Here is a 14,010-nt window from a genome sequence, read left to right on the forward strand (position 1 = left end):
TTTACGGGCATTTAAAATTGCCATAAACTCTTGAAAATTAAGTATGGGATGACTGACAAATTATTATTGGGATTTCGGGTCCAAATGAACAACTACAGCGAGAATTGGAATACACCCTACTAAAGTCTGATTGTCACAGCTGGTGAATTTCAAAAATGCAATCCGAACATAAAGACATTTTAGAAGAACGATATGCAACAAAATTCTGTTTTAAATGTCACAGGAATGTATGGAATGCTTCAGACTGCTTTTGGACCATCCTGCATGATTCGAGCATCAGTTTTTGAGTGGCATAAGAGATTTAATGAAGGCAGGAATTTGTGAGGGATGGTGAGAGGTGTCGGAGGAGTAAGGAAATTAGAACACCAGAGTTAATTGGCCAAATAAAGAATTTCATGGATAAGGACCGTCGTGTGTCTACAGAGACAATAAATACATTGGTAGATGTCAGTGTTGGAAATGTACATACAATTACTCATGAGGAACTGAAGATGCAGAAGATTTGCGCAAATGCACCAGTCTACAACTCCATCCTTGTCACAGACTATTTGACCTAGATAAGCATCTAGACAGTTCCTCACCCTCCCTAGCGTCCAGACTTTGCTCCCTGTGACTTTTGGTTATTCCCTAAGCTCAAGGAAAAACTTAAAGGCTATCGTTATGAGACAATTGCGGAGATGAAAGAGGCTGCGATGAGGTTCATTGACAGGCTCACACAAGTCGACTTCCAGGGGGCCTTCCAGAATGTGTTGGAACGGTAAAATAAGTGCACTGCAGCCAGAGAAAATTACTTTAAAGGGGACTAGCGTTTCATGTGTGTACTATCAATCAAAGTGCCCATACGAAAAATGTCTGGAAACTTATTGAAGCACACCTCATATTTTTGATGAAAAATTCAATCGCAAATACATTTAGCTGCTTGCTTTCTGTTAATCCTAGATATTTAGATAGAACAGCTCGGAGTGCATAGGATGCTCTTTTCAGACTGCATCCTACTCACTGCTGACGTTCCCACCTACATCACATAGTCTGCTTCATTAATGTATCATCGTTACCATTTGGCCAATTAACTCAGACTTCTTTATTCCTCCTCCACCTCTCACCCTCCCTCACAGATCTCCTGCCTTCCTTGAATCTCTTATGCCACTCAAAAACTGATGCCCGAATCATGCAAGATGGTCCAAAAGCAGTCTGAAGCATTCCACAGTTTCTGTGGAAGCAGCAGCAGCATCTTCAAGTATGATTTACATGTGTTGGGCAGGTTTTAGAAATTGATTTTCAAACTAACTGATCTCTGGCCAAATCTTTAACTTTCTTTCAAACCCATCATTACCAATTCCTCCACTCTTCTATATGTACTAACCCACGCACTCGTATCTATTCAGTCACTGTGACCAAACCAGCGAAGTCTCCTGTTCTTAACTCATCTCCCTACACCGTCCAGATTTAATCTTACCCTGATTTAAGATTTACTTTATACATCCATCGTATACATCATATCATTAGGTCCCTGCTTCCCCAACTGTACTGACATGGAGGAGTTAAAGTGTAATGTGAACCGACATCTTGCTGCCCAACTCCCTACATAGTACTCCTGAAGCCTATGTTCCTGATAGTAGGCTCTACATCAAAGTGGCAATGTGCCTTGTTTGAGGTGAAAATGTAATAAAAAATAAAAATAAAAAAGTAGTAACAGCAGAATTTCCCATCTATTTTCAAGACAACTGCAAGTCTCGCTATCACACGAGCATCAAATCTTCCCAATGTAACTAAGCTCTTAGACAACCTCAATAGGCATATATATATATATATATATATATATATATATATATATATATATATATATATATATATATTAGTAATTTATAAAATATATATGGCGATTAAGCTACACTGAATATTCTGCGTTTCATGCACTCTAGGATGCTTCAGAAGCCTGAAGCATCCTAGAGTGGATGAAACGCGGAATATTCAGTGTAGCTTAATCGCCATATATATTTTATAAATTACTAACTAGCTCTACCTACGTATTGAGCACTTTTGAAGTAAATACTTAAAGTTTACGCATAAATTTATACTTTCGTATATTAATTTTATGTGACTAAATGAAGTAGTTTATATATATATATATATATATATATATATATATATACATATATATATGTGTGTATATATATATAAACAACCTATAACTCATTTGATTCACTTTTTATTCCTCTATAATTTTGTTCATTTGACTTTTAACTGAAGTATTCTAATGTTCACATCAATTTAAAAAAATAACTTCAAATCGAGAAGGCAAAAAAGAAACTCCACACAATGGAAAATTGTTATTTAAATGTAACTTTAGAACTTTTATACAACACAAATACAACAGAAACACAATAAACTAGTTAATATTTAGTAGCATAGCCCTTCTGCAATTTGACAGCCTGCAATCTTTTGGGCATTCTCTAAATTAATCTGCGGCAATCGTCCAGTGAAAGGGCATCCTACTTCTCTTTAATTTTTGTCCAAAGTTTTTCCATATTTGAAATTTTATTATTGCGTAGCTGTGACTTGATGTAATTTCATAGGTTTTTGATAGGATTGAAATCTGGAAATTGTGCAGACCAATCCAAACACGGAATAGCATGCTCTTTAAGGAACCTCTTGACATTGCCAGCTGTGTGAATGGGAGCATTATCTTGCATGAAGATGAGATTATCATTTAAATTCGAGCCAAAGTAATGTAGAAAATGCTCAGTCAACATATTAATGTACTTGGTCAAATTAATTCGAGCTTGCAAGCAAACTATAGTCTCTGGGCCATTAGCACTAATAACGTGCCATGCCCAAACTGAACCTCCGTTACCTTACAGCATTTAAAATCAGAAGAATTAAACTGCGGCCAGCAACACGAGTACCTCCTCGATGTAAATACTCCCGACAAACCAGATAAGCAGCAAAATCCCACTGCTACATGCCGTAAATCCTCAAATAGCTTCTCCCCTAACTTTGAAATTCTCTCCCAGGCCCCATGCTCCCCTGACTGTACTGACTTGCAGAAATCCAAGTGTAATGTAAACAGACACCTCGCTGCCCAACTCCCTACATAGTATCCCAGGAAACCTGGTCTTTAATAATAGCTCTTCACGACTTAATGGCACTGTGCCTTGTTTGGAAAAAAAAACCAAATAGAATAGAGTAACCTCACCTGTATATAAACAATATAATTGATTACATTCTACATGCCAGGTAACCAAATCCTGATTGGATTGGAAATCAATTACATCTTTCGAGAAATTATCAATTCGTTTCTTTGATTTAAAAAAAGAAAGGAGACCTTGATTTATTAATCTACAAAAATCTCGATAAAAGAGCTAGAAGTTTGTTGTGTTGATAGTGTCGCACGAGTTGCGGACGTTGGGGGATTTGACGTTTCTTATGACGAGCAAATAGAACAAAGTAAATTTCCATGGAGCGCACATGTGCACTCCGATTGCATAATCAAATAAAATGAAGGTTTATTTGCTAACAAGCAAGCAAAAACTATTAACAACCATCTGTTATTTAAGAAGAGTAACTCTGGTTAGGTCACTGGTTAAAACAGTGTAATGCAGTATTTGTTGTGTTATCATGATACCATACTCCCAGGCATTATCTTGTGTAAGAACTCCTAGTAGTATATTAATAATAATGCCACAGTGAGGGCTGTTGTTTAACTGAAAATTCGAATGACACCTTAAGGGTCAGTGGTGGCGTCCTGACTTAATTTACCGAAAGCCTCACACCACACACATTATTTATATATATATATATATATATATATATATATATATATATATATATATATATATATATATATATATATATATATACCAGCAAAAGTACCCGTCGTTGACTGGGTTCAAAAACAGCCTACAGAAAATGGACTCTGATTATGAAAGTATGATAGGTTATGAAAAGGAAAGGTTGTAAAGAGATAGCTTCGAATTTAGGGGTATCAAAACCAAAGCAAAATATGATGAAAGTAAAAATAAAATAGATAAACCCCATAATTTATTATACCATACCTGTTCACACTGAAATACTTATCACAATATTCTGTGAATCTATATTAAAAAACCTTGTTAAACTTTGTGACATATTTCCATTCTATGGAGGTCAGACGCGAACGAACACCCCATAATTTTATTATACCATATTTCTTCAAACTGAAGCATGATTATCAAAGTATACTTACGCAGATAGATATGAAAAGTCTTTATTAAAGTTTGTGCCTATTTCCATTCTATGGAGGCCAGGCGCGAACGTAGACCCCACAATTTTATTATACCATCCCTATTTAAGTTAAAACATACTTATCAAAGTATTATTATTTACATCTATATCAAAAACACTTGTAAACGTTTTTGTTTTTTTTTCAATTTTTCAATTTTTTATTTCCATACTTTGTGGACCAGTCGCGTACGCAGACCCTACAATTTTAATGAATCATCATTATGCCAGATCAAACATACCCATTCCTGTGTCTCGATACATCTGCTATCATTATATGTGATCAGTTTTCTATAATAGTCAGTCATATAGGAGCCTATTCGTGACCAGACAAACACACACAGACACACACACACAGACACACACACACACACATACGTTCAGCTTTATATTATAGAAGATATACACACACAATACTAAAACTCTGAACTTGCGTGTCACGATGTCATCGTTTCAAATTTAAACGCCATGATGTCATTTCTAGCAAATTCAATAATAATCAATGAAGTCAATAAATATTTTGTGTGAATTTATTTTTATATTTTTAACTACAAAGAAAGGAAGGGAAGGCATTTTGTTTAGTAGTACTCTGGAGGCATCTTTAATTAAATTTAATGATTTTAGTAGCGCTCTGCAAGCTTCCTGTTTTTTTTTTTTTTGTTTTTTTTGTTTTTTTTTTACATTGATCACTTAAATAATTTGTCATCTGGAGGGGGGTTAGAAAATTGGTTTTAGTAGTGCTCTGGAGGTCTCCTTACTTACAAAAGTGCTGAATATCCTAGATAGAGCCATAATCCAGTTTTTAATATCCCGGATAGAGCAGGTAGTATCCCAAAAGTGAGGGGGGGGTTACCTCACAAAACAAGGGATTTCTCTTTTTGAAGGCGGAATGTCCACATACATATATTTTAGTACGTACGTTATCACTTTTTACATACATTTCTGCTCATACGTACTAGGAATAGAACGATTCCAATATTTTTTCCGATTCTGATACAATTGCAGATTCCGTATTAAATTCCCGATTTTGATACAATTACCGATTCCGATTCTTTCTAAATCTCTAAATATTTCACTATAAAGTTGTTATTGTTATTCGATTACCGTAAAAACACATGTTAAATGTGCAGATATTTTCTCAAACGTAAGGACGGTCTATCGATTTTAGTTTTACTAACAGTTTAAAATTAATAGTCATTATTTTAGTATTACTATCAGCAGTAGAATATTTTTCTTTAAACAAAATCAAATAAAAAAAAAAGCCAATTAAAAGAACCGTTTTTTGGCATCGGAAAATAGGCACAAATTTTTCAGATTCCGATGCCCCAAAAAGTTCCGATTTTTTAGATTCCCGATTCCGATTAATTATCCCAACACTAATACGTTATCACAGTTCACACATTTATGTTTGTATCTACGTTTTCACCGTTCGCACATGTTTGTACGTACGATATCACTTTCCACACACATTTTTTGCGTACGTTATCACTATGGCCATGACAACAGCATATTCTTATCATTGTTTTGACTCTCGAGTATATATCCGACACAGTCAGACACAGTTAATCAACCGAGAACCACATCATTCTATATAAAAGCATATAAGATGTCAACGAATACACACTCGAGAGTCAAAACAATAAAAAAAAAATACGCTGTTGTCCTAGCCCTAGTTATCACCTATTACATATATGTCCGATCGTACTACGTCATCACCTATCACACACATTTATGCTCGTTCGTACGTTATAACCTTGCACACGCATATAATGTTTGTACGTACGTTATCACCTTTCACATATATATAATGCTTGTACGTATGTTACCACCTACACACACACACTTATGATTGTACATACGTTATCCCCCATCATACACATTTACTCTAACTTATCACACACATTTATTTTTGGACGTACGTTATCACCTTGCACCTACACCTATGATCGTACATAAGTTATCACCTTTCACACACATTTATGTTTGTACGATTTACTTATCACACAGATTTGTGTTTGTTCTAATTTGCATATTCCTTAAAAGAAAAGAACTTTTATTAATTAGCTGTTTGTTTTTTTGCTTGCTTGTTTTGTTTTTTTTTGTTTTTTTTGTTTTTGTTTTTTGTTTTTCAATTTTAATTTTATTTCACTATTACGCACAGTTCTATTTGTGCATATTTTCTGCATTGTGATTAATTACACTGAATTTGGAGCTGCATTTACAGTAAATCTCTATCACTATTTTGGAACAGTCTCTACCAAACTACTTTGGCAATTTTTGATCTACATATTTGAAACTTGATATGTGGGGCATTCGAACCTGTGGAACAAAATCGATTTGATTTTTAGTCGGAAAAAAGTGGGTCAAAATGTTCGGCGTAATGTGTAAGCGCTATGCATGTACAAATATATATTTATACGTTTAACAACAATATTTTTAATGTTTTGATATGCATATGGACTTAGCTCAGATGGTAAGAAATATCGCTGGAGAACTATATGTTTTAGTTTCGATTCTAGCTGATTGCACTCAAGTCATATATTTTTTTAACTTTTGAAATCACTTCTATATATTGAGTACAACATAATAATGAATAGAGAATTGGTTCTATAATAATAAATATGAACTCTGGATGAATTAAAATATATTGTAGTGTATTTTATGACCGGGCAACGCTGGGTGGCGTACTAGAGTATATATATATATATATATATATATATATATATATATATATATATATATATATATATATATACTAGCAGTTCAGTCCAGCTTGGTTCGGGCCCTATGTATTGTTCATAACCTGATATGCATTATATATATATATATATATATATATATATATATATATATATATATATATATACGAGCAAACAGTTGATAAAACATGTGAAAAAACACTTTGAAATGAGTTAAAAACATATTTAATCTGAAAAGAAAACACTAGGTAAGTGGATAGTCATTAATCCGCGGAGTTTCGAAGAAATACTTTCCTTCTCATCAGAGGGTAGGAATTAGCAAAATGCGGGATCGGATTTTGCATGCAAAAGTATTTTATTTTATATATATATATATATATATATATATATATACATACATATATATATATAACTACTTAATTTACCCACATAAAATTAATATACGAAAGTATAGATTTATGCGTAAACTTTAAGTATTTACTTCAAAAGTGCCCAATACGTAGGTAGAGCTAGTTAGTAAGTTATAAAATGTATATGGCGATTAAGCTACACTGAATATTCCGTGTTTCATCCACTCTAGGACTCTTCAGGCTTCATATATCTATTAAAATGTTTGACTCATGTCCAGGTAACCTACATTTAAACTTTTAAGTATTTAGACCCAAAATTGAAAGAGGAGTTTGGAAGAGTCTGCAAAGGTCAACACTTTCAACTTTGACCTCTTGGCAGCCAAATTTTCGCCCAAAAAATGATTAAAAAGCTTTCTGCATGTTTGAATATCTTTTATGTAAAATTTCAAATGTTTAGACCCAAAATTGGCTGAATAGTTTGCTAGAGACCACAAAAGTAAAATCTTTTGAACTTTGACCCCTTGGTAGCTAAATTTTCGGCCAAAAACCGATTAAAAGTCTTAATCTATGTCTGAACACACGTTATGCAAAATTTCAAATGTGCAGACCAAAAATTAGCTGAGAGGTGAAATTTTTTAAAACTTTGACCTCAATTTTGACTCCTTAACATTTATTGTTTTGGGCTCAAATCAAATTAAAAATTTTGGTCCATGTCCAAGGAACCTGTATCTAAAATTTCAAGTGTTTGACCCAAGATTGGTGGTAGAGTTTTCAAAAGTCAAATTTCTAGCCGAAAACCGAAATAAAAGATTTTCCTAAATCTCAATACCTATGGACAGAAAATTGACAGAGTAATTTGGTAAGAAAATGTACACAGACAGACAGTCACGCAGACAATTTCACTTATATATATATATATATATATATATATATATGTTCATATTGGCAGCAAGTCGTCATTCAAGCACATCTGATTCCGATTTTTCTAGATATCTTTTCGATTCGCCGAGCAGTCTTTTTTTTTATTTCGATCGGCATGTTGTACAGAATGGCGTCCAAAACTTTTTTGTTCAGCCATATTTTACTTAAGCGCTTTCTATCGGTGCGTCCGATTATCATCAGGAGCGGTTGTTGTTTTTGTTGTTGTTGCTGTTTTCTTTTCCTTTGAAGCTTAGTGTATTTTTGGTTAAAAGGTGGGTGCAGAATAGTTAGAGCGAATTATTTTTAGTTATAATTTCAATTTTCTTATTTTATAGTTTATTTAGTTTCTTGTTAGTTATTAAATACTGTTAGTATATTTGTTCCTGTGTTAAAAAGGGGCTGTAGTTATATATATATATATATATTTATATATATATAGGGTGGCCCATAAGTCACTTTACACTTTGAAAATCAAATAACTTTTTTTTTAAACGACTGTATTTAATTAATTCTTTTTTTTTTATTACACAGTTTATCGTATGGACATTTGTTCTGACTTAATTACGAAAGATAATATCTCTTAAGTAGCCTCCATTCTTGGCTTTGCAAAGTCGAGCTCTTTCTAAGCAAATTCTTTATGGCAGTTCTTAACATCGGAAGTTGTAGGGAAAGAATTTGCTGCGTATGTTTGCCTTAAGTTCTTGGGTGCTTCGAGGCTTATTTGCATACGCTTTGTCTTTAAGATATCCTCAAAGCCAAAATACTAGTTCTGTCAAATTAGATGAACGTGGAGGTCATTCAAAATCGAAATTTCAAGAGATTTTTCGATCCTGAAACATCACAGTTAACAACTGCATTGTTGCTCTAGCTGTATGTGCAGTTGCTCCATTTTGTTTGCCACCAATACCCTGGCATGTTTACTAACTGAGGTTAAACAAATTCAATAGCATATCTTTTAAGAGGATATTGAACATTGAAATGGCGCATATAAGATCTTTGCATTGCAACAATTGACCGTCCATTTTCAAAGTGAAATTCAATTATCCTCACTCGTTGTTCTGTTGTAAACTTATCTATAGAAAAAATTTTCAAAGATTCTATTTTATAATTTTGAAAAGAGAAATTAAAATATATTAATAGAAACAAAGTTATTGAATTTTTAAAATGTAAAGTGACTTATGGGCCATATATATATATATATATATATATATATATATATATATATATATATATATATATATATATATATATATATATATATATATATATGAGTATACTCGTAGCTTAGTGAGTTAGCAGAAGAGAGTGAGTTCAATTCTATAAGAGGAGACTTATCGGGATAATATAAAGCTCAACAAGTTTCATTGGAGCTCATATGGGAGAAAATAATGAGTATATATATGAATAATATATATGAATAATATATATGAATAATATATATGAATAATATATATGAATATATGCGTATATATGTATAATATATATGTATAAATAATATGTATAATATATATATGTATAATATATATGTATAAATAATATGTATAATATATATATGTATGTATAATACAGGGCCCCGTGTACACTTTATGTGATATCTCCATTATTTATTCACCGATTGCCCTTATTTTACAGGACATGGCAAAATCAACGACCGTGAATACACCAAGACCCCAGCATACAAAGCTCAACAAGTTTCATTGGAGCGGAGCTTATATAGGAGAACAATAGGAATAAAATGTATTATATATATATATATATATATATATATATATATAATACATTTCATTCCTATTGCTCTCCTATATTATATATATATATATATATATATATATATATATATATATATATATATATATATATATATATATATGAAAACACCAAAAGATGGAGGAAGTAAGGAAGCATGGCTGTGATGGTAGAAATTTTTTTACATCTAATGAATAAACATCTGAAGAAGTTGGTGAGGACAGGATATTTTTACGGAAACATAAATCGTAAAATTGCCAACTCATTAATGAAACGGCTGAAATGGAAAAATCCAGGAAATAAACGAAGGTCATAAAAAGAAAATGCGAGTCTTTGAATTTTCAACAAAATTTTGCACTATATATATATATATATATATATATATATATATATATATATATATATATATATATATATATAGTGAAAATGGTAATTAATAAAAACTGAAGAAAGTGCTCAATACTGTTGTAGAGCAAATATGCGTTTTATTTTTTATTACTGTATCTTTCTGTTAAGTTACATTATTGTTTCAGCTACCCGGCCGTTTTTTTTTTTACCGTCTGTAGCTTCCTCAGACTTTTACAGAAATGTTTGTTTTTATGGGATGAAAGAGTGAAAGAGTGAATGAGGTCAGGGGGGGGAGTGCGACGAGGGCGGAAGAAAGAGAGGAAGGGAACAAGGGGGAAGGTGGGGGCGCTTGGTATGTCGATAATGTTTTAGTTTTGGAGTTTAAGGAACTTGTGGTGGAGGGTCTGGGAAGTTTATTTCTGGTGTGGCTGAGGGCATAGGGATACATGGGGGAAAGGGGAATATGTGCGGGTAGGAGGGAGGGTTACTTTAAAATTCGAGTCTTTGGCGTCTCGTTGGTGAGATGATTTCTTGGTAACTATGTCTTGACCTGTTGAGTGTTCGCTTATGTTTGTAGCCGGGGGAGGGGGTATGATTCCGTTTATTTATTTAGTTTTTATTTTGTTGTTAATTGTTTGGAGAGGGTTAGATAGCGGTCACAAGCGCAAGCACACACATGCGCACATACACACATATATACTTAAAGAGACGCTCTTATGTACACATACATCCCCGCCCGGGCGTGCAAATATATATATATATATATATATATATATATATATATATATATATATATATATATATAATGATAAGATGTAGTGGGGACGGATAATGGCAACTCTTATGCCTGTTGTTCTATCAAGTTATGTTAATTAAAATTTCATCTGTTTTTACAAATGAGAAATAACTGGTAAAAATACCATACTCCTAGGCATTACTTAAACAACCTTCACACACCACTCGATTGCCCCTAGTTTATACAAAGCCCACCATATAACCTCTTTTGGCACTTTATTAAAAACTTTCCTTGGATTCAGTAAAGCAAAATACAGGTTCTTATTAATATTAAGGTACTTCGCTTGCATTTGTCTCAAGAATGAATATAGCAAAAGATATGGATTACGGAGAATGTATAAGCTGGAAAGCAAACCTGAAGTTGCCGCACTTTGAACGCATGATGGACGGTGCTTTGAAGAAGATAATCAGTGAGGACCTGTTCTTGGTGGAATCGGTCAAGTTGGCTGTAGAGGATTTCTTGGGAATCTTTGAAATTGTTGGTTGAACCAGGCGGGTCAAATACCTTCAGTTCACCATGAGGTTGATGAGAACGGCCATGTTCTACAAAAGGTAAACCATAAGAAATCAATCTCTATTCATATGAAGTTAGATGTGTGTGTATATGTCTATATAGTCTTATATACAGAATTCATTCCTAAACTAATTAACCGTCTAGGAGAAGCTCCATATTTTGACAAGCTTCTGGGCTTGACCTTTACTCCTGATCTGAAATGGAACACGTACATCAAGTCTGTTACCAAGGTCGCTGGAAAGATGGTGGGATCCTTCTACCGCTCCAGAAGATATCTCACAACTGATGCAATTCTCTATCTATATAAAAGCCAAGTACGTCCAAGGATGGAATACTGCTGCCATATCTGGGCAGGAGCTGCTAAAAACAGTCTATCCTGTCTTGACAGAGTACAAAATAGGCTTCGTGGCTTGGTGATGTCCTTTTCACTTCCCTGCAACCTCTCTCCCACAGAAGAGACGTTGCGAGCCTATCTTTGTTTTATTGTTATTTCCATGGCAGGTGCTCGTCTGAGCTCCAATCTCTGGTCCCCCCTCGCCAATCTTTTACAAAAAACACCCGTCTAGCTGAAATCACTGTCAAACATTTTCCCCACTCTTTATCTGTGCCTAAATCAAAACGTAGATTCCATGAACAAAGCTTCTTTCTTAGAACTGCACGCCTGTGGAACTCTGTTCCGTCTGCCTGCTTCCAACCTGACTACAACCTGGATGTCTTCAAGTCCAATGTAAACAAATTCCTGATGAACCGCCCCCTTAAGTAGACACTTTATGAAATCTCCACACTAACGTACTATACATGCAATAACCCTTATCCCTGAGTGGCTTCCGGGCCTTGATAAGTGGTTACCACCTTGTAAAAAAAACAAAAAAAACGATAATCATGAATGTTGGAACATGTATACCAGGCGTAAGAGAGCGTAATGTGAGTTATATTTAATTTAATTTAGTTTTATGCAAGCCTTTCTTGAAAACTTCTGTGAAATTTTAACAACTGATATTTGCCTTCTTCCAGAGTGGTGAATTTTATACCAAAATCAAATTCTTGGACATGTTGGTGTGGTGTTGTTTTCTGTTGGCCTGGGGCATGGTTTAGTACAATTCTAGCTAGGAGGTCCATTCTCTCAGACTTTGGTTTTCGTTTTTTTTTTTTTTTTTCGTTTTGGGTTTTTTTGGGGTTGGGGGGGGCGTTGCAAAGGCATTAGCTTATTGATACTATGGAATGTCGTTAGATCTGCTCAGATAAGTTTTGTCCAGCTAGCGTGTTCTTCCTTTCTTTTCAAATCCCACTTTTCCGAAATTGTGTTTTATCTTCCTGCCATGAGAGGGAGATGAACAAAATTTACCAAATTTCAATATATAGTACTTTTAAGGATTTTTAGGGAGCATGATATATGCGCAACCTCTCATTTTAAAATTCACATTAGCATTAACTTCGATTCATAGTTATTAAATACCAATTATATATATATATATATATATATATATATATATATATATATATATACATATATATATATATAACAGTGTACATAAAAATACATCTCTGAGTGTACATGACTGCATAAGTTTTCTTAGCGAGTCGTGCTGTCTAATGTATATTCGTGTGTACCGTCTATATCACCTGATGTGTATATATATATATATATATATATATATATATATATATATATATATATATATATAAATTTACAGTTTTTTAGATTTACCGTCTATATAACCTGATGTGTATATATATATATATATATATATATATATATATATATATATATATATATATATATATATATATATATAAATTTACAGTCTTTTAGATTTACATTTCATTCAGAAAAATATAATTTTTCAAACCAAAAATTTATTATTTGAACAAAGAATACAATATCCAAAGTAAATTCTTAATCCATGGATTTTTGATGTAGGCTCATCTCCTCAGAGGAAAGTCATTAGCAAAATATTAAATATAATTTTGCTATTCAGCACATAGATAGGAAATATATTAAAGATTAAATCTTTTTTAAGGGACATAGAGAAAGAAAATAAAGGTCGAAATAAAAAAAAGGATATGAAATTTTGGTATCCAAATAGAATCGTAATCCTTGAATAAAATATGATGAAGTTTCAGATTGGTTGAAGATTTCCCCAATGAAAGTAAATTCTGTTCGATGAAGTATCCAGAATAACAGGTAATAATACTTTGAGAATTTTATTCTCTCTCATTTTTTGGTGGTACAAGATCGGGAGAAAGATTTTCTATTTTACGAGGTAAAATCCGACTGTTTAAAATGGATATTCCAATAAGCTAAAATATCATGATAAAACCAAGAAAATTGGAATTTAAAACAGGTCGAATCTGTTATTTTAAGATTGGATTTAAA

The 14,010-nt window shown here is 33.0% G+C and overlaps 1 protein-coding gene across 3 annotated transcripts in view; it reads right to left on the bottom strand.

Annotated features, from left to right (window-relative positions):
• Positions 1–14,010, bottom strand: part of LOC145254825 (uncharacterized) — a 597,176-nt gene that overhangs the window by 488,853 nt on the left and 94,313 nt on the right. For all 3 annotated transcript variants that reach the window (XM_080113655.1, XM_080113654.1, XM_080113653.1), the window contains exon 6: positions 11,475–11,662. In XM_080113655.1, coding sequence (XP_079969781.1) covers positions 11,475–11,662 — 188 coding nt within the window. The remainder of the gene's footprint in view (positions 1–11,474; positions 11,663–14,010) is intronic.

This window comes from Euprymna scolopes, chromosome 30 (assembly GCF_053919585.1).
Source record: "Euprymna scolopes isolate OS-2025 chromosome 30, ASM5391958v1, whole genome shotgun sequence".
NCBI lineage: Eukaryota > Metazoa > Mollusca > Cephalopoda > Sepiida > Sepiolidae > Euprymna > Euprymna scolopes.